General features: G+C 34.8%; 1 protein-coding gene across 1 annotated transcript in view; it reads left to right on the top strand.

The window, feature by feature from the left end:
• Window positions 1–8,476, top strand: part of CACNA2D1 (calcium channel, voltage-dependent, alpha 2/delta subunit 1) — a 453,354-nt gene extending 444,878 nt beyond the window's left edge. The window contains exon 40 of the mRNA XM_011986113.1: window positions 4,400–8,476. Coding sequence (XP_011841503.1) covers window positions 4,400–4,516 — 117 coding nt within the window. The 3' untranslated portion in view covers window positions 4,517–8,476. The remainder of the gene's footprint in view (window positions 1–4,399) is intronic.
• The last annotated feature ends 14,453 nt before the right edge of the window (window positions 8,477–22,929 follow it).

The raw sequence follows: 22,929 nt of genomic DNA, 5'->3' as shown, positions 1-22,929 counted from the left end.
CCTAAAAAATTTTTAAATATAGATTTTCTTTGAAGTTGCTGGTGGTAACTTTAGTACAGACTTACCTGAATTCAAAAGTTAATCCATGATTTGATGGCTGTCTTCAACAGTGATTTGCATTTTGAAGGAAATTAAATGATGGCTATAATTCAGAAAAAAAAAAAGATCAAAAACCTTTTATCCAAATGACCAGAACATTTTCTTTTGAAAAATGTATTTCTAAATTTAATAATTAAAAATTATTAAGCTTGTCCTGTATGCCATTAGTTGTCCCAGGTTCTGAATGGGGAAAGAAAAGCAGAGTAAGAGTTTAGCAACAGTAAATTCAAAAGATTTTAGTCACTGGTAACACATGCTGTATAAAGAAAACTTTGGGGGCAAATACCATATGAATTTTACTATGGTTTAGATTTTTTAAAGAGTAATGAGAAAGAAAGGACTAAAGAGTCTCAGTTGATATCTTTAACAACACAATCTTTTAAGAGACGTTCCCCTATAAGGAAGTCTAATAAAATTAGTTTTATCATATTTTAAAATAAATATATAATATTGGCACTGATTCTTCTTCCATTTTAATGTTCTAAACTTAAAGTACCAATATGTTGTTTTCTACTTAAATAATCGTTTAAAAATCAGACCGATTTATTATATCTGGTCATGGTGTCAGTGGGATTTCAGTCTCTATAGGACGGAGATAATGCTGGGTTGCTCCCACATCAGGGCATTTGTGATTTAGAATGTATCCCATAATAAGACTTGAAATGATTCTATGAAATACATTACATGGAGTTGCACCATGCAAAATGTATGGGAAGACATGATCAGGAAACTTAAAAGGCACATTTTTCAGTGTGAATTGACATGCAGACTACAGGGAGCCCCAATAACTTATCTAAACTACCACCTCCCATCGAAACAGATATATCTCGTCATCACACAGAGGAAGTGAAACAAAAAACACCCAAATATAAAAATAAAAACACTGAAAGAAGGGCCAAAGAGAATATTTTTCTTTCCGTAACACATTTGTAGATTATAAAGATGACAAAATATATTCTTAATACACAAATGGGTTTTGTTGTGTGGTAATTTTTATTCAAATTAACACTTAATCATAACTGGGGAGTACTCCTGGTTAAGTGACAATAACTTCTTTAAGTTAATACCTCATAGTGTTTCTAACCAGTCAGTGTGTGCTGCTTTATTGAGTACCTACTATTCATTTATCAAATCGTTACTATGTATCTAGCCACTCTTCTGTGTGTAAAATACATTTATATAAAGTATTTTTTATCTCATATTCAATTATTACTGGTACCCTGTTTTTTATCTGGTTACCCTACCTGGAGAGAAAAGCATCTGAACAAAACAAATGCAAAGGCACTAAAGAGCTTGGCCTGTTGCAGAGGAAGCCAGTGTTATTGAAGCAGAGTGAGTATGTGGGAGAGGAAAAAGTGGGAAGACGAGGCAGCCAGGCTCCAGACCTCATAAGACTTTGTAGACCTTAATAAAGAATGTAGATTTTGCTCTGAGAATGATGAGAAATGTTGAGCAGGGAGTGAAAGAATGTGTGGTGTTAAGAAGACTGCTTTTTGGAGAAGCATTTGCAAAAGGGCAGAGTAGAAGCCATGGGACAAGTGAGGCAGCTTTTGCAAAACGGAAGGAAGAAGTAATGGTGACTTGGACCTGCAGTAGTGACAAGCAGTAGGTTGGGGATGTATTTTGAAGCTAGAGTTAGAGGATGGATTCCCAGCTGAAACCCCAACTCTGCAAAAAAATATAAAAAATTAGGTGTGGTGATGCACACCTATTATAGTCCCAGCTACTCGGGAGGCTGAGGTGGGAGGATCACCTGAGCCCAGGGAGGTCAAGATCATTGCACTCCAGCCTGAGTGACAGAGTGAGACCCTATCTCAAAAAAAAAAAAAAAAAAAAAAAAAAAAGGATTAGATTTGAGAAAAAAAGAGGATCGTACATTACTTGTAGTCTTTGGCCTTATCTGCTACTCTAAAAGTGCTATTTACTGATACCAGAAGAATTATATTAGGGGCAAGTCAAGTTTCAAATCCCTATACAAGAGGAGAAAGTAGAGATCAATGAATTCAGAGACCAGAGGAGAATACAGGATTGAACATATAAAAGAGCAAGTTATTTGGAAATGGATGAAATTTAAAGCTGTAGGACTAGATTAGATCATCTAGGAACAAAGTGTAAAGGAAAAAGAAGAAAGGAGAGAGAAGTAACACCTGGAAAAGTCTAACATTGTAGACAGCATGAAGAAAAGGAGGTCAAGCCAAGGAGAAATACACAAACAAGTTTCCAGAAAAACCAGAAGAGTGGGTTAGCCAAAGATACACAAGAACGTATTTCAAGGAGACAATGTTATATATTTGTCAAATGCTTCTGAAAGGTCAAATAGGATAAAGACTAATAATTGATTATTTTATGATTGTTTAGATTTGGGAGGTAAATTGATTAAAACCAAAATTATTTTCATAGATTCTTTTCTCCCAGCTTTCTTTCTTCTTAACAAACAAAATAGTTCTGCTGCCTTAAAATACAATTAAAGAAATAATTTTTATATATTTACTATGTGGCAGCACTGTATTAAATCCTGGTGAATGAAAATAGTCAAAGTTCTTATTCTTTGGGAACTTAGAATCTTTGTAAAATTATTCAACCTATTATTTTGATTATTAGAACATCTACCTTGGATTAGATTCTTTAAAGATGTTTAAATATATGGTCTTTCAAATAATCCCATCAGAAAGTGGGCAAAAAAACATGAATAGACAATTTTTAAAAAATGATATAGAAATGGCCAAAACATATGAAACATTGCTCAACATCACTAATTATCAGGGAAATGCATGTTAATACCACAATGTGATTCCACCTTACTCCTGCGTGAATGGCCATAATCAAAAAATAGATGTTGGCATGGATGTGGTAAAAAAAAAAAAAAAAAAAAAGGAACAATTTTTACACTTCTGGTGGGAATGTAAACTTATACAACCACTATGGAAAACAGTATGGTGATTCCTTAAAGAACGAAAAGTAGAACTACCATTTGATCCAGCAGTCTCACTGCTGTGTATCTACCCTGAGGAAAAGTAGTCATTTTATGAAAAAGACACTTGCGCATGTATGTTTATAGCAGCACAATTCAAAATTACAAAAATGTGGAGCCAACCTAAATGTCCATCAGCCAATGAGTAGGTAAAGAAAATGTGGTATATATACAACATGGAATACAACTCACCCATAAAAAGGAATGAAATAGTGGCATTTGCAGCAACCTACATGGAGTTGGAAACCATTTTTCTAAGTAACTCATGAATGGAAAACCAAATATTGTATGTTCTCACTTCTAAGTGGGAGCTAAACTATGAGGATGCAGAGGCATAAGAATGATATAATGGACTTTGGGGACTCAGGAGGAAGAGGGGAAAGGGATAAAAGACTACATACATTGGGTGCATTGTACACTGCTTGGGTGACAGGTGCACCAAAATCTCAGAAATCACCACTAAAGAACTTATCCATGTAACCAAAAACCACCTGTTCCCCAAAAACTATTGAAATTAAATAAAAAATAAATATGAGGTTTTTAAAAATGAAATTCACTATGTTAAAAGGAATTAAAGGATGTGGAAATTGTTATCAAATATAGAACCTAGGAATAAAAGATGAATAATACTTTTGCATTAAGAGGGAACTAAATGAGCTACCACTACACCGTGGGGAGTTAATGTGAGTACATTCATTCTAATATTTCTTCATTGTCTCAAGACAAATCTCTTCCTAGCTTAGCTCTTTATTTTGGATATGTATTTTCCGTGTCCTTTCATTGTTTATGGTTCAAATACATTATTCTTCATTTTACTTTAATTCTTAATGAAGGTCCAGATGCTATGATTGCACGCTATGTTGAACCTTAGAAACTGTGTAAGAAACATGGGAAATGGAAATGTATTTATCAGTCCCAAACTTTCCCATATGGAGCATAGTTGCTAAAAATCATAATTCTTGGGAATTATAAAACCTATTAAATTTTACACTTCTTGTATTTATAAATATATAGGATTTTTGATACTATGAAAGTTTTTACTTTAAAATTATTATTCAAACAGCATTTATTATTTTCTTTCATAATCATAAAAATCTACAACTAAAAATTTAAAGCATTTGTCAAATGATGCTAGGGAAGTTGCTTTAACCAAAATTCCTCAATGATAAAATCCAGGAGAAAGTAATTTATTTGGATTTCAGTTAAAGCAATTTTATAAGGTAAGTTCAGAAGTGAAGTAAATATGGATTACTCTAAAAGATGTGTTACTAAAGATTTTTCAAGATTTTTATTTTTATTTTTATTTTATTTATTTATTTTTTACAACAGGAGGATTATACTGACTGTGGTGGTGTTTCTGGATTAAATCCCTCCCTGTGGTATATCTTCGGAATCCAGTTTCTACTACTTTGGCTGGTATCTGGCAGCAGACACCGCCTGTTGTGACCTTCTGAAACCAAATCTGCATAATTAAACTCCAGACCCTGCCAGAACATGAGCCCTCAATTACATTAAAGTAGGGTCAGCTATAAAATCAGACAGATATTACCTGGGCCTATACCATGGCATAACACTAAGGCGCAGACTCCTAAGGCACCCACTGGCTGCATGTCAGGGTGTCAGATCCTTAAACGTGTGTGAATGCTGCATCATCTATGTATAACATCAAAGCAAAATCCTATACGTGTCCTCTATTGGAAAATTTGGGAGTTTGTTGTTGCATTGTTGGTGATTACATGTGAAAGGGTTCCCCATACAATTGTTTATGAATCATAAGAAATGTCTTGATATTGACCTGGAATTTTGACTTGTTGCAGTTTTACTAAGAAAATCTCTAAGGGGAAAGAAATTATTTTTGCCTTCACTTATTCTTCTGTTAAAACTTAATTCCTGCTTTGAGTATAAATTATTGAAATGTATAGAGAAAGAATTAACATTGGTCTAAATTGTTGAAACACAAATAATGGCTAATTTTCTATGAAAAATTTGCCATGAATCAAATGCCTTATGAAGAATGGCTTCTTTGCCAAAAATAAAACACAATTGATGACCAATTAAATTTTGATGGAGTAATGAACTGATGGTTTGAAAATAGTACCTAAGAAATTATTAAACTAAAGGTGCTTGAGGGAGAAATTAGAATATGTGACATATTTCCTTATAAATGTAAGCAAGCCCTTAATAAGTGCTTTGATGTAATGTTTCTTTTGTTCACAGTAATGTAGTGCTAGCCAGATATTTAAAAATGCTCTAAGAAAAGCTTGTTGGGGGGAGGGGGAAATGTTTTTCTTGTGATAAATGAACTTTGGTTTACCAAGGGTATTTTGCATGATGCTGCTGCTATTTTAACTTTTCAGTTCTTTTTTCTCTTACTGTAGAGTGTAGTCATTGAAAAGTTAACTGAGTGATATTATTGTTATGTAAGAATCTGAACCTTGCAGTGTAAATGCACTTAAGTCATCTTTTAAAATGTTGTTAAACTACTCTGAATATACTGTGCAATGTAAATGCTGAATGATTGGGGTTAGATAAATGGTGAAATGAGAATTAATGAATTTTATACAGATTCGTGCTTTCGCCTGATAACCTATGTACAGATATTTTAAGTACATAAATCAGATTTGACACATTTATTTTTTGAAAAGTACATATATGTTCTCAATGAAGATTCATCCTAGGTTTCCTCTTTGTTCGTTTCAATGGTAGCACATACAATCCAAAAGTTCCTGCTACTGCTGCTTTTGCCCTTCCATTTTAAATGGTATGATCGTTTGACCAAAATTTCCATGCAATTTGATAAGGGTTTTACAATAATCTGAACAAATAGGAAACCTTGAATCTCTATGTATGCACATGAATACTTGATTGTGAATAATAAAAGTTGTTTTTTATACAGCCTCATTGGTGAAAATGGTTAGTGTAGTAAATCAGATATTTCATTATAGACTAATACGGTAGCAGATTATTTATGCTTTTAAAAATTATTTTCTGGAGCAAACAGTATTTGAAGAAAGGGTAAAAACTATGAATGTGTAATTCTAAGAATAGTTAATAATTTTACTGAAGGCTGAACGTATGTAGATATTTTTTATGATAAAATGCAGTTTTTCTTTTTTTGGAACATGCCAATTAAAGGTATGTGTATATGCTGGAAATTTTCTTACATATCCTTTTTAAGTCAAAGTTATTAACATTATCCAGCATGCTTTAATATGCTCCACATATCAAAGATATAACCAATAATTTAACGTAGTTTAAAAGATAATATTTGTTTTGTTTTTAGCTTTGCATACATTTGTAATTCCCTCCCACCACCAATATACCTTAGGTACCATTTGTGTACATTTCTTTATTTAAGATTTTTTTTTTCAGTAAAAAGGGGGGAGGGGGAAATGGAATCACTTTGCCAACTATTGTTCTAAGAGTTGACATCAGTTACCATTTCTAATGCATTGTTGTGATTTTGTAGTGTCATTCATAACTGGTATTGACATTTTAGAAAACACCAAAGTGATTTAAAATATATGTGGAAAAAAACTTCTCACTCTAGTAACAACGTTTAAATCATGTTGTTTGTTCAATATTTAAAAGTCATTGTTCAATTTTTGCTAGACTATCTTAAATCATGATAGTGTTGGGAAGGGGGTATCAAAATATAAAATTGTTAGTTTGTGTATATAAACAATGCACATTAAAACAATTGAATTGCTTCCAGCATACAACAAACTACCTTAAAATTATGTTCAAAATCTATTAAATATATTTTCATGGCTAATGTCGATTATATGTTTTCATCAATTACACTGTTATTGTATTAATCGCAGTTAAACTTGGCATCTCTTGGCAGGATCCTATTTGATTTCTTTTGCCATCAAAATATATTTATATGCATGAGTTTTGCTATAAACCTTTATTTTCTGCTGTAGAGTTATATATTATTGACAAATTGACAAATACAATTATAAATTGGGTAAGAACAAGCTGATTAAAAATTGTTCCCATGACTAATATTAGTCTTCATGCTTTTAGCATACTTTTCTTTAAGACAGTAACACTCATCCCATCAAATTATTATATTACATTTAGTATTTTTCTGTGAGTTATGTTGACAAGAACTTAAATTATAGCCTGTTATTAATATTTATTTCCAACGACTGAACAGTATAAAAGATCAATAAAAAAATTTATACACTGCTTTTACTATTTAATTTTTGTTATCCTCATGTGGCTTAATGTAGTTAGTCACTAAAACAGAATTCAAGTAAGCTTGGCGATGGTGTTGAGTAACAAGAAAGAATTTTGCATTAATGATTTCTTTATATTTTCCTCATTTAAACAACCAGCATTACTGCCAAACACCAACCGTGGTCCATATTTGTAACAGGTTTTTAACATGACATAGTTAGCAAGTTTGATTGAAGAGATTTTTAGGTCCTGGGCCTATAAGATTTTAGTATGATCTTTTTTCATGTTTCTAATGCTTGAGGCATTACTGCTTAACTTGGGGGAAAAAAAACCAGTGTTGCTGCCATTTGTAAGTTTTCCTATAATATTCCTTTTATTAACTTTAAAACTGGCCTTATGGGGTTCAAATAGGCAGTATCCCTTTTAAGTGACCTTTGCAACCCAAGTGTTACTTGCTTATTTGATGCTCTCTTGTATTTTAAATCTCATTTAAATCTCTGTCTGTGACCAACAAAGCTTAAATTTTGTCTTAATTTAAAACTCTGGATCTATTCCACTGATCATGTTAGACGTTAAAATGTTTAATGGTATAGTCTGACCTAGTGAAACAAAATGGATGTTGTGACTTTTTTAAAAGAATAGAATGGAATGACTATTTCACTTGCCCAAAATTTTAAATATTTTTTCATCTAAACTTGTATTGTTTCCCATAGCAGAATGTTAATATTCACAGTATATTTCTGTGAAGAGCAAACCAATACAATATATTGAGTGTTGAAAAAATTCCAGATTTTTAAAGAATTAAACAACCCTTACCAATAGTTTCATCTACCTTATTTCTAGTTCACACAGTTATCTCAAAGAAATTCCACTGAAACGAATGGGATACTGTCTTGTGTAGATGCCAATTCAGTTTATAATGTGACCTAGTCAAGCTGTCTTTTTGTTGTGTTGTGTGAGTGTCAGATCATGCTTTTAGGAATACTTTTATTAAAATGGTGTGCATTCATGCAAAAGGCCAACTGGCTTTTGTGAACAATAGATTTTTTCTCCCCTTTATTTTGTTCTCTTGACACTTTTGTGAAAATTATCTAGCCTGATAAAAACATTTTGTAAAAATTTGTATAATACTGTTATAAAATATTTATAATCCCAGAAAATGTTGTGTTAAATCTTGTGCAAAAACAGTATATTCAGAATAAAAGTTTATCATTTAAAGTCTCCACGTGGTTTGGGTTTTCTGCTTTTTTAAAGATCCAGTTGGAAGAGACAGATGGCTCTGTCATAAATATATTTTAAGAGAGAATTCTGGATTGTGGAGATAAAAGTTGGGCTTAAATAGTGCTTTTACAATTACAAACCTCAACTCACACAAATACAGTGAATCCTTGAACAATATATGTTTGAACTGCATGGATCTACTTATATGGATTTTTTTCAACCAAATGCAGATTGAAAATACAGTATTTACAAAATGGAAAACCCACATATACCAGGGGCCTACTTTCTCTGTACCCAGATTCTGCGGGGCCAGTTTCCAGACTTTTGATACATGTGGGCATCCTGAAACCACTCCCCGACACACACAGAGGGACGACTGTCAATTCACTCACAACACCTTTACTTAAGTCTAACCTTCTAACTTGCCTTCTCTATCAAGGCATTTAGGAATGTACTTAATCAGACTTTGGACTTCTTTTACAAAAAAAAGTTCCCTAGGCAAAAATGTTGCCATGTTTCTTTAAAGACCTCAGGAAAGTAGGTTAAAAGAAACAAGTTAGAGTATCTGAAATGTGCTTATCTTCTATGCATCTAACATTTGAACAGTAGCTGAGGCAATGAAGTATAAAGAATTTTCCCTAAAAACCCTATTAGTTTCCTTTTACACTTATGCCAGCTTATGACCTGCCTTTCCATGCTTACCTGATAAATTGATAAGCCTGATATTGTATGGAATCTAGTAGAATATAGGCCTACTCATCTTTTTTGTATCTGGAGAATCTGAAAAATACCTACGTATGGGTGGACTGTAGTATGTGGGTACCCATGATGGTGATTACTGGAAAATCTGACCCCCATGTCTGATAAAGACATTTTAACAGGAAAAAAAACCTACACAAAAGTGTAAGGTAGATTTCGTTTGTTTTTTGAACATCTGGATTCATTCTATACCAATTTCTCTCTTTAATTTTCTCATTCCCCAGAGACCTTCATTTCCTCTATCAATCATTTTGATCCCACTCCTGCCTCTTCTCTTGGGACCTTGCTTCATCGGTTCTTCTTTCTCAAGGATATTCCATCCCCCTTCTCAACAGGCTTCTTTCCCTCTGGTCTAAAGTCATTTGGAACACCTCTACCTAAAACAAACTGAACAATCAAACATCCACCCCCGCCCATTAACCCTATTACTTCCTAGATTTATAAAACTAGAATTATTCATTTGTATATCCATAGACATATATTGGTAGTCTTTTCTCTTTGCATTATATTCAAGTTGGCCTTAGAATTTTAGATCTGTAAGACACATTACCTCTGACCACCAGTTTTCACTACTGCTGAAAATTTTTAATTACTGGTATGAAGTCCTAATAAATTCAAATTCTTGGACATTTCTAAATTCCTAAATGTTTTATATCTCAAAGTGGAGTTACCCACCAGAGCACCTATATACTTTCTTATAAATTGCTATACAACTCAACAATGCTGTTTTATATTTAATAAATGAACTGTTTAAAAATGTATTTGAGAAGAAAATTTAATATCACTACCATAATTGGAAAAGAATATAACTTGCCCAATTTAGTAAGTATGTCACATTAAAGTAGGTTCATAGCTATGACTATAAGAAAAAATGAACAAACTCAGCATATGCCGGTTGTCAAATGTGCCACATTTAATAAATGCTTAATGCATTTATTATGAAAGTTCAGGAAGTTTTTGCATAAAATAAAAACCTGGACCCAAATATCAGACTGTATACTTTAGTTATTAATATGTTAAAAATGTATACTCATGAAATTTTGTCAAAGTTTGGCTTTTCTTAGATGTGTAGAATTTTCCCCCAAATGATTTATTATGTAATAGTTTTGGGTCATTTGAAACTTTTTTTTTAATCTAAAAAATAAGTTTATCATGAACTTTATATGGTAAGGATGAATGATTTAAAACATTTCTTATACTGTAGGATGAAGTTTCCATGAAAAAAAAAATACTCAAGGTTTAAAAAAATAGCTAATGGATTCTAAGACAGAGAGCTTATGCAGTTCTAAGTGCTCTCTTTTCACATGAAGCAGCCCAGAGGAGTTAAATCGTGTCCAAGGCCACCAGCTCCTTTTGTCAAAACTGGACTAGGAACCCGAGTTGGCTGTTAGTAACTTCCCTAGAGACAATGATTCCAGACACCAGCTATCCAACATATTGATATAAGGACAATGTATGTATAGGTTGGAGTAAAATGCAAGCAATGTTGGCAATTTTCTGTATTAGGAGGAATTCCCTTTTCCAGATATTCTTATTTCCCCTAATTGTTTAAGGAAAAATGATGTTTTGTGAAAGTCTGGCATCATTGATTATAACTATTGTAAACAGCAAAATAAAGAGCAAACTCATGTTAGTTGTCATTACCTCTGTTACCCTCCCTTTTATATTTTATAATTATAATGACCTGTAAAATTTCTTAATCCAGGAACTATAATACTACCCTAGTCCACATTGTGAAGGCAGTGTAGCCACGTGGTCACTGGAATTCCTTGCTTCGATTTAAAACCTGACTTAACCACTTACTAGCTATGGGACCATGGACAAGTTATGTAACATCTAAAAGTTTCAGTTTCCTCATCTCTAAAATAAAAATAACAGTAACTACATTGAAGGATTGCCATGATTAAGTGATAAAATCAATGTAAATAACCTAGCATAGAGCCCAGCACTGTTATCACTCATCAATGCCATACATTATTATGGATTGTTATCATGACAGTCATCTTCCTAGTACAATCTTCATTTTGGGCTGAAGCGCTAAAGATCCTAATTATCTACATGTATCAGTCTTTTTGTGTTGTATAAAGGAATACCTGAGTCTGGGTCTTTTATAAAGAAAAGATGTTTATTTTGGCTCATGGTTCTGCATACTGTACAATAAGCATAGCACCAGCATCTGCATCTGCTCAATCATGGCAGAAGGCAGAGGGTGAGCAGGCATGTCACATGGCAAGAGAAAGCAAGAAAGAGAGATGCTAGGCTCTTTTAAACAACCAGCTCTCGCATGAACTAATAGAGCAAAAATTCGCTTATTACCATGAGGAGGGTACCAAACCATTCATGAAGGATCAGCCCCCATGACTCAAACACCTCCCAGCAGACGTGATCTCGGACACTGGGGACTACAAATCAACATGACATTTGGAGGTGACAAATCTTCAAACTATATCACTGTAACCATTAATGTGTAATTTAATTTTTTTTAATTTTTATTTTTTAACTTTTAGGTCCAGGGGTATATGCGCAGGTTTGTTGTATAGGTAAGTTGCATGTCACAGGGGTTTGTTTTACAGATTATTTCATTACCCAGGTAACAAACATGTACCTGATAGGTAGTTTTTCAATCCTTTCCTCCTCTTACCCTCCACCATCAAGTAGAGCCCACTGCCTGTTATTCTCTTCTTTGTATCCATGTGTACTCCATGAAACATGCATTTATTCTTTATTCCACTGAAGTGTTAGATGTGAACCCTTTATACAAGATAAAAATAATTCCTTTCCTTGAGGCACTACTGGCTGAGAGTATTGAAATATAATAAACATTTACAATAGTGAGATGAGTGCTATTCTGTAGGAAATACATATTATAGGAGATTACAGAAAAGTAACCTAGCAAGACTAGGCTGGTCAGAGAAGGCTGCCATGATCTTAAGCTGAAGGAAGGAGGACGCAATACTGTAAGAAATAGAGAAGAGTGTATGAAAAGAGATGCATCCAGGGAACTGAAAGTAGCTCAATGTGACAGTTAAGTCTGGCTGGAGGGGTGGGTGACTGAAGATGAAGTGGAAGATGCCGCTGGAGAGATGAAGAACCAGGGCCTGAAACTCTCTCCGAATCACATTGGGTATTTAAGTAAGTGAAAGCCACTGAAGAGTTTTAGGCAGAGAACAGTATCATCATATTTACATCTTCGGACAACCACTCTGGGTGAAATGTGTTACTGATAGAAGAACACCTACAGATAAGGAGACCACTTAGGAGCCTACCATCGAGGTGTGAAACTTTTGTTGACTGGTAGGAAGGTAGACAGAGAAAAGTGAACTGATCTTTGAAATATTTAGAAGAAAAAAAGGAGAAGACTTTATGATTCACCGGTTATATTTAAAAAAAAAAAAAGTTGGGGGAGAAACAATTACTCTCAGGGTTCTGAAGTTTAACATCCTGACTAGCAGTGCAGTCCCCAAAGTGCGGGGGACAAAGGAGGGTGCCCAAGGCAGGGGTGAGGTAGACGGGACAAATCCAGATGAGAAAATTAAAAATTGCTCTTCAGAAATATTGTGAAGGAGACTTTGTACAGTGTTGAGGATATGAAGACGAGAAGATGCAAAGTTGGTGAGTCGCTGCTGCCCAAGAATGTATACACTCAGTGTGATTTTTAACACTGATTGCATGTTAGAAATGCTTATTGAAAGTTTGGTTGGTTTGTTTTGTTTTATATATTGATACTTAAGTGCCACTCTAATTCAGAATCTCGAGTGTTTCCTGCAGCCAGGGTTACACTAGCCAGGGGGATGTTAAGTGACAGGAGTGATGACTCAGATGCAGGATGTTTCTGAATTATACTTTATAAAACTGTATCTACATACAATTTTTTGTTTCAATTTTAAATGAACACATTTTATGAGCGTATTTTAAAACACATTCTGCAATCCCATTTTAATTGCATTATTTTTTAGGGCTTTTCTATTCATTTTTCTCTTTGGATCTGGATTCTGTAGTTGGACATACTTGATAATCAATACAGTTCTCATTGATTGTGGCTGATATTTAGGACCACTATTGGGATAATTCTTTTTAATGGACATTCTATTCCTATTTAAGTCACATTAATAATATCAAATGTCTTATATAGTTGCACCACAGATTTCTATAAATATCAAACAAAAAGAACTTTGTCAATCAGGTTCTTTCTTATGGTAAATGATACCAAACAACAGAATAAAATTAGAAAATTCTGTGACTTGACAATATGTTTTTTTTTTTTTTTTTTTATATATCACAATTAAATGGCTATTTCTTGACACAATGAAAAGCTCATCAAAACTTTTAAAATCCCGCTTAAAAGATTACTATTTCAGATTGATGGCAGGCTGCCTGCTCATCTTCATTTAGAGACCCTCAAAGATATCTGACTGAGGCAAGAGAGACTGGTGCATGATAGAAGTTCCTGGCTGTACAATCAGATTGCCTGGGGACACATCCCAGCTCCCCAACTTGGGCATGTCATATGACACCTCTTAAGTTTCTGTTCGTTGTCTGATTTATTTTATTCGCTCAATAAATACATGTGTATAGTAACAATGATTATAGTCACTACCTAATAGTCACTCAGGCCTCTGTTTCTTACCTCAGAAGCTTAATCATTCTGATGCTGATGATTTTAGGAATGCCTGGAGAAACACGACATCAAAAAGATTTCTAAGGTATAACAAATATTACCAAGACCTCAAAATTTTCTCTCCGCTGGGCATTGGAAATATAATGATGAGAAACACAAACACAGCGCGAGTTGCAGGAGACCACAAGGAGAGTATTCGTCCAAAAATTGCCTGAAGAGGCATATATTACTAACTCTAAAACAAAGCGCTATGTAATAAAAAGATCTTGGTAACAAGGAGTTGATGGCAGATGGAAGGAAAGAACCTGATGGGAACTGACCTGTGTTTAGTGACTGAGCTGGGAAGAAGGTAGATGGAAGATTCACACTGCCCTGGGTGTCTTCATCCAAATCTCAGCAACAATTAGACATCTGGAGCACAGTAGATACAGACTAAGTAATGGAGAAGCAGATGGCAATGTTAGCTCTGGGAGAATGTTTGACTTCAGCTAACAGCTTAGGGTATGAAGGAAGAAACTTCTTCTCACTTATGGGCCAATACTTAAGTTTCCCTCAACAAAAATGCATTACCTCATCCATTTTCTTATTTCCTTTCATCAAAAACCTTTAATTTTCTCTGCTAAATTTCCACTTGTCCTCATTTTCATTAGTTCTCAATCTCCTGAAATTTCATCTCAACCTCTCCTCCAAAACTGCTTTGGATGATTTCCTAATTGCTCATTCCAATCTCAATATATTCTGTCAGTTTCCCTCTGAAAACTCAGACTTCTCTGAGTTCCAGTGCTTCACTGTCTTCTCACTCACTCCCTTCTCAAGATAGTCCAACTCATCTGGCCCTTAAATATTGGTGTTTATAAAATCTTTACCTATATGATTTTATTAAATGTTATGGTTTCCTATCTTCATTCTGGTCCAAATTCCCAGTCGTCATTGGATTCTCATACCTAGGAGTCTTAAATATATGACTAATCTAACATACCTAGAAAATAACTAACATCTTTCTCAATATCTCTTCCTCCTTTTGCCCTCTGTATCTCAGGACCAAGTCAAAGAGGCAAAGTCAGCTAAGCTAGAGCTTTAGTGTCATTAAATGACCAAATTCTGACAAGCCTACACCTTAAATACCTTTTGATTTCCCACTACTTTCCACACCCACTGCTACTTTCTTTCTTCAGACTTTTGCCAACTCCTGCCCAAACCATTTAAATGATTCCCAACTGGTTTCCCTACTTTGGGTTTCTTTCCACTTCAATCCACCCCCATGGTACTTATTTTCTAAAATTTACCTCTGATCACATCTTCCCCCTTTAAAAAATATTCAGTGACTCCCCATTGCTTATAAAATAAAATATAAGTGCCTTAGGAGGACATATGACACCAATTCGAAGCAGGCCTCTCGCTACTTATGACTTCATATTCTCCTCATTCCTATCCTAATACCAAAAAAAAAAAAAAAATGCAATTTTTAACTTAAACCTTACCAAATTACCTAAAGTTTTTCAAATATAATGCACTAATTCATTTTTCTGCGCTGAACACGACTCCCACAATGCCTTCTCCTAACCTCCCCTTTACCATTACCTATATTTTAATACCCACTGTAAACACTACTACTCTTCTAGAGCATTCTCTGGTGTTCTGGAGTGGTTAGGCCATTTTCTCCTCTGTTTTTCAACATAGATTTGAGTTTGAATGTTTGTCAGAATTATCTTAAATAACATTTATATTAAATTACTTCCTTTTAGGAAACAAGGAGGAAGAGATTGGAAATAAAGAAAACCCAAGTATTTACTAGACACTCTGCTCTGGACCGAGAGAGATATTTGGAACATATCTCTGTGACAATCTGTGAAAATGTGGCATACTTAAAAAAAAAGTGTGGACTTTAGAATTTTAAAAAACCTAGTCTCAACTGTCGCTTTAATTTTTACTAGTGTGAGCTTAGGGGATCAGAATCTGCAATTGTAAATTGTCGCAGCATTTTCTTAGCAATATGGTGGGAACAATTATTAATGATATAGGACAGGCACAAAATAGGAGCTTAATAAATAATACCAGCTTCTAGTAAAATAAGATCCTAATCTACTAATAACCATACTATCTCTGGTATTGCCAGAATGAGAAGAATGCTTCAAGTAGTCAAACATTTGGTTAATTTTTCAATTAAATTTCCATCTCATTTTAAATAATGGTTAAGCTGTGGCATCTTCTGGAGGGCATCTACTTTTCCTTCTAATATAACATCATTCCACTTAGTACAACCCCATGTCAGGTTAGGAAAACCTAGTAAGACATGTCAACCTGCATCTCAGACTGTCTCATCCATGACTCAAGAATCTATCCCTAAATTGTTTTTTTGAATCAGAATTCTGGAATTAGTAAAAGTGGGACTGGACAAAGTTAGAAAAAATGGCAGATCATGTGGATCATTTTTAAATAAGACAAGTATAATGATTTAAAAAATAAAACTGGGATGCAAAAACAGAATTCAAGAGAAAGTTTGATTTAATACTGGGCCGTTAAGTTTGCTGATGGACTTCCTATATTTTCCTAAATTCTAGAGTCAGCAGAGCCTCAAGAAAGACATTAAGTGGCTCACAACTGATGGTAAACAAGTCAATTTAGCCACTAAAGAGAGGAAAGTAAGCGGAAAGGAACAACACATTTCGATTTTTAAAAACATTAGGATGAGCAATACAGACAGGGCAAAAGTCTCAAGTCCAGTTGTTTCTATTGCAACTGTGACTAATACAACATGGCCTGTAACTAGGCAAAATTATGGTAGAAAATGTTTCTTTAAAGCTTGAATCCTTTACTGCTTTGATACCTCAACCTTTTTTCCTGTGGTGAAAAGTGATTGTACCCAAATGGCATTAAATTGAGGAAAATAGCAAAATTGTAAAGCAATCTCAGTCAATTTATATTATAAATTACATATTAGATACCATAATACCAAAAGACCTAAACTGTAGCCCTAAATTATTATTAACTATATAATTCAGTAAAAGATTTCTGTATACACTATTATTCTGTTTCATTAATAGAAGTAAGAAATGCTGTGAAACAAAAATGGAGAATCAAGAAATTCACGAATAAAAAACCTAAGAGAATGGTTAAGCTAAACCTGAAAACATAGCTTCAAGCTGATCCAAAAAAACCTAAAATTGTGCTTTCAAACTATAGTGTGTGTTCCTGAACACCCAAGTACCTGTCTTATTAATCCCTATATAATAGTGATGTCGCAGGGCCACTCCATCCCAAGAGATACCATTTAGGGTGTGAGGTCGCCTCATAAGCTAGATTGCTGCTGATTTGAGCCAGTCTGAGTCACTCCCTCTAATCCAAAGGAAAGACTGTAATCCTAACATATCTCAAACCCTTCTGTATTTGTCTCTTGGGATACTGGGAGCTTGAAGTCACTGAATCCCTCATTATGAATCAGGAGCATGTTGATCAATGCTATTGTCTTGCTGATAATAAGATAGTAGATGCCTCAGTTTTGTAACACTGAAGTATTCATACCGCTGTGCTTACGAGTGAATACTCAGGGGCACAGTCCTCCTTAATCTCTCCTTGTATTGTTACTGATTGCAAAGGAGGAGTAGGGTATACCTGGAGAAAATTCCATCAACCCTCTGAACCCTATTCTGTTCTCACCTGCCAAGGGTTATTCCTAAGGTTTCAAAGTCCTCAGTGACTCAAGTTGTCATTTATTTTGGTATTTCTCTTTCAGGCTATTCCTAAATATGCATTATGGAAGTTTAGTAGTGTGCCCTTCATGTAGTAGGATCAATATGTACCTAAAAATAAAATAGTAAATAGTCTTCACTAATACTTTGAACTTCCTATTTTCCAAATTAAAGAAAAATACAAAATTTTACAGAGATTAACTTAAGTATCTCACAAATAACAACATAATTTCTTCCAGTGGTTTCCTTAGTAGTATATAAATCTTTGTTATTATCCTTATAGGGAATTAGCTTCTCAATATCATTTTATCCCTTAGGCATAGGGAGTTTGTTACATATGATCATGGTTGCCTAGCGTTGCTATAAATTACCACCAAGTGGTAGTTTGCAAACAACAGAAATATATTATCTCACAATTTTGGAGGTCAGAAATTCAAAATCAAGGTGTTAGCAGGACCACACTCCCTCTGAGCCTCTAAGAGAGATTTTTTTTTTTCTTGTCTATTCCAGTTTCTGTTACTCCAGCCATTGCTCAGTTTGTAGCAGTTAATTCTAATTTTGGCCTCTGCCTTCATATGGCCTTTTCCCTTTGTCTGTGTTTTTTCCTCCTGTGTCTTTTATAAGAGCATGTATCATTGGTTTTTAGGTTCTAACCTAAATCTGGGCTAATCTCATCTCTAGATCCTTAACTTAATTACATTTGAAAAGTCCCTTTATCCAAATAAAGTCACATTCACAGGTTTCAGGGATTAGGACTTGGACATTTCTTTTTTGAGGACACAATTCAACCCACCATACATATTCCCTTGGCATTATGTTATATGAGTGGAAAATGCTTATTATGAGTTCCCTAATTTATATCTCCCACCTTGATTTTTCCCTTATGTCTGGATTCTTACATCCATGTTGATAGAGTAGATGGCCAATTTGATTTCTCCATCTAAGTGTGCCTCAAAACTGAGGTACCCATTGTTCCATCTTCCAGGGGAGTTGACTAGTTGTGGCTCATAGCCAAGATTCTCCCCAGAAATTACTTTGGGGTGGAGGAAGCTGCTTTTCTCCAAGTAATACCCACTACAAAGGGATAGAAGGACAGGTTTGGTAACATGTCTCAATTCAGCCCATTTCTGGAGGGCCATCCCAGCTCCAGTTTCCCATGAGATTGACTGACACCTCTGTTTCAACTGTGCATCACCAATTTCTTTTTCAATCCTGCTTACTTCCTTCACAGGTATTGTTTCTGAGGGTTCTTTGCAATAAACAACCTATATGCAAGTGTCCATTTCAGTTTGTCCCACCTAGAATGCAGCCTAGAAAAAAAGACCCCTAATTTAACGTGTCCCTACATAACTCTTATTGCAATGTATCCTCCACCACTTCACATTCTCTCCCTTCCATTAACAGGGTTCCTTCTCCATTCCCCAACTTTGTAAATGACATCAACATCCACAGAATTTTCCAGCCAAAAGCATAGGAATTATTGTACTTTGTACTGTTTTCTTTTACCAAGATCCTATTTTGAGTCAAGTAATTTTACTTCTAAATTATATTGGATATCTGTCTAGTTTTCTAAATTGCCATTAACACTTCCCTAGTGTGATCATCATCTCCTCCCATACTACTCTCAATTATTAGAACTGTGATCCTGGGCAATTTACTTACTCTTTCCAAGCCTCCGTGAAGCCGAAAGAATAATAGTACTCATATAATAACAGTACTCAACATTACAGAGTTGCTTTGATTAAGTGGTTAAAAAACATAGAAGGGCTAAAATAATACTTGGCATATAGTAAGTGCTATCGTGTCAGTTATTATAAATATTCCGAAATTTAATTAGGTCGCCTCTTGTAGTGGGAAAGGGAAAGGAATACAAATGAGTGAGGAGAATTATCTGTGGACTTCTCCAGAGGTTGGCTTTGTACCTAGTATTAAATCATGCATATCTCATGGCATGTAGTTGCACCATATTATTCCATATGGTGGAATCTCAGAACCCAAGTTATTTTAAAGTAAATATTCAATATGCACATATAATAACGAAGTAAATGTTATATAAAATATTTTCTAAATACTACAGTATTTAAATTTTATCTAAATGGCTCTAATTCAAGAACTAGCAGTTCAGATGCTCCCAGAAGTACAGGCTATCAGTGCATTCCAGGAGCACATTGCGGGTTGATTGTTTCCAGTACAACATCGTCCTACTGCCATGAATTTGCTTGCTGGTTAATGTCTATAAAAATTCCCACAGATGTGTAAAAATATGTATTTGACTCTGTTTCTTCTTATCCGTCCCTTCCCACATTTTGTGGTAACTAAATAGGAAAATCATTTCTTGAATATCTCTGATACTACAGTTAAAATGTAGTGATCAAAAGATATAAGCTTATATATGTGATCCAGTGCCAAACATTTCCCTAGATAAAATAGGTATTCAAAGCATGAATTAGGTTACTGTATAACATTTTACTTGACAGTGAAGTTTAACAAGGATCATAAGACATGAATGCATAAATTTTAAATCCATTATCATGGATAAGGAGATCATTTTATTAAGTCAGTCTATTACTTGTAACAATAATAGTATAATGAGACATGGGAATTATAGTTGTTTTTTTTTTTTTTTAAATATAGCCATTGGAAAGCATGTGTTGAAGTTTAATAAAACTGAGCCAAGGCTGATTTATTAAAAACTTATGCTTAAATTGTTCCTATTTTTTTCTATTAATTAATTTTTTACTTTTTTTATTTATTTTTTTTTGAGATGGGAGTTCTTGTTCTGTTGCCAGGCTGGAATGCAGTGATGTAATCACAGCCTTGACCTCCTGGGGCTCAAGTAATACCCCTGCCGCAGCCTCCCGATTAGCTGGGATCACAGACTTTCACAACTATACTCAGTTAATTTTTTTTCTTGTAGAGACAGGGTCTCACTATGTTGTCCAGACTAGTCTCAAACTCCTGGGCTCAAGCTGTCCTCTTCCTTGGCCTCCCAGAATCCTGGGACTCCAAGCATGAGACACCACTCCTGGCTGAAATTCTTCCTATTTTTTATTCTTATTGTTTATTATTGTTTATATATCCATTCAGCAAGCTTTTAATGTTTACATTATATATCTACACACACACACACACACACACACACACACAAATAGAAATTTCTGAGTGCTAAAAAAAAAAAAAAGTAATAAACTTTGGTCCCATCTCTAAATCTAGTTGAAATAACTAGATTAATGTTGGAACATTTATTTGTCTGAGCAAGAAGAAGGCTCTCAATTCCCCTCATGCCCTTTTTTGCCATTGGGTTGCAAAAAAACATAAACACCATGGAAATGACAATGTTGACAAAATATTACACAAAAATGTACCGAACTTCCACATCAGGAAGTTTCTATCAGTATTTAGCTGTCGTGTAAGTTATGGTAGAACCTCTAACATTAAAAAAAAAAAAAAAAAAAAAAAGTACCCTCTGAAATTAAAAACATGAAATGCTTGAATAGCCTCTTTGGATACTGGAGACTAAAGTTTTGGACATGCTGTTCCAAAATATTTATATTAATAACTGTCAGATTTGAATGATGCCCTTAACAGGATAAAGTTCCATGTAGTCCAGGATACAATTGAAACTGCCTTTGTAAAATTATACAGTTAGGAGAAATTTGACTCCATCTTGCCTCTAACCACCAAGCTGTCTTTGGTCATTCCTGGGCACAGGTCAAGCTAACTTTGGGAGAAATTTAGTCTATAGTTTAACCTTAAAGCAGGATGGTAACAGCCCTTCCCTAAACTAAACTGCTTTTATAAAACTTGTGAAAGCCACAATGTTAGGGTTATGAGAGGAGCCTGAATTCTGCTAAGATGTAGGCATAGTTTCTATAATCCCTTACTACTCAGAAGCCAAATGGCCAGAGATTACAGGATTTGTGACTTCCCCAATTGTTCCTGTACATAACATCACTAACATCGAACCTAAGATTGGTCTTTTGAAATTTTTTCAGATTTTTGCATTTCTGACAACCACCTGACTTCACTCAGACCTATGACTCAACCAGTCCTGTGGCCCCTGCTGAGTGACTGACTCAGTGCACGAGGACCATATTCTGTATCCTATGATTTCATTTCCAACCAATCAACATTCTCCATTCCCTAGCCCGCTGCCCATCAAACTATCCTTGAAAAACCCTAACCTCTGATCCTTCAGAGAGACTGATTTGGGTAATAACTTTGTCTCTTGTGTGGTCAGGCTTGCATCAATTAAACACTTTCTTTACTGAAATACCATTGTCTCAGTGAGCTAATTTTGTCTGTGCAGTGCACAGCAAGGACCTGTTGGGCAATTACACAATCAGTGCAAGTACCTCCGCTACTCAACTTTACAAACCTATGTATTCATTGGAGCTCAAAATGTCTGCATCTAATCTAGACTCTTTGTAGAGATTAGTCTCCCCAGTAGGAGAATAATAGGGTATTTAAATGAGGCACTTAACTTTCAGCTAAAAATTTCTTTCTTATTGAAGGAGGTTGGGGGACAACTAAGAAACAGACAGACAACATAGATTTCAAAACAAAGTCTATGGAGGAAATGAAATACTTAAACCTGCAAGTCAAATGTGTGTCTGGGACACGAACTGATTATGTGTCCAAAATTATCCCTCTGTCCTAGCTTACTAAGGGGTCAGTTGTGCCTGATAGCATTCCACAGTCAAGGTGGAATTGTGGTATGTGAATTAGACCTGAGAACACCCAGAAGGCACAAATCAACTGCATGAGCTGGGTGCTCTGACTTCAGCATTCCTACTCATGCCCCTCTCTAGTTATCCTAATTAGGGCTTCATGGATTGCTTTTATGACCAGTTCAAAGAGGACAAATAACAACAACTACTATAGATACCTCTGTGTAATTCATTAGCATTACTTACAGAAGATTTCTACAGTATTAAGTCCCACTGAAGATTGGCTGTGAAATAAAATGAATAAAATAAATACCCTTTGTAGGCAGGACAATTAGCACTATGCTTTATCTTCCATGTTACCTGGAAGTCATGGCCTGAGATCAGGTTGTACATTGGACTAGTAGTTAATGGTTTGTTTGGCCAGGTGATCAGGGTCTAAGGCTAATACCGGAAGATTGATAACATGAAGATTTGGGAAGCACTTATGTGGTTGGAGCTCTCAGAATGTGGCTAAAGTCTCTAACATTTATTCCTTAGGAGAGACCACCAGAAATCCCCTCCAGAAAACAACTCTTAATAACTGTAGTGTAAGGCTTAAAATTAATTCCAAATATTATATGCCACTTTGACATCTGAAACTGGGACATCCATGCATGGCCCAAACACAGGTTCTTCTTTCTACTCAGCTCTTGGAATCTGGTCACTTCCATATCCAAT

This window comes from Mandrillus leucophaeus, unplaced genomic scaffold (genome assembly GCF_000951045.1).
Source record: "Mandrillus leucophaeus isolate KB7577 unplaced genomic scaffold, Mleu.le_1.0 Scaffold293, whole genome shotgun sequence".
In the NCBI taxonomy this organism is placed as follows: Eukaryota; Metazoa; Chordata; class Mammalia; order Primates; family Cercopithecidae; genus Mandrillus; species Mandrillus leucophaeus.
Note: the sequence above shows the minus strand (reverse complement) of the source record. Positions and strands in the feature narration are given on the sequence as shown.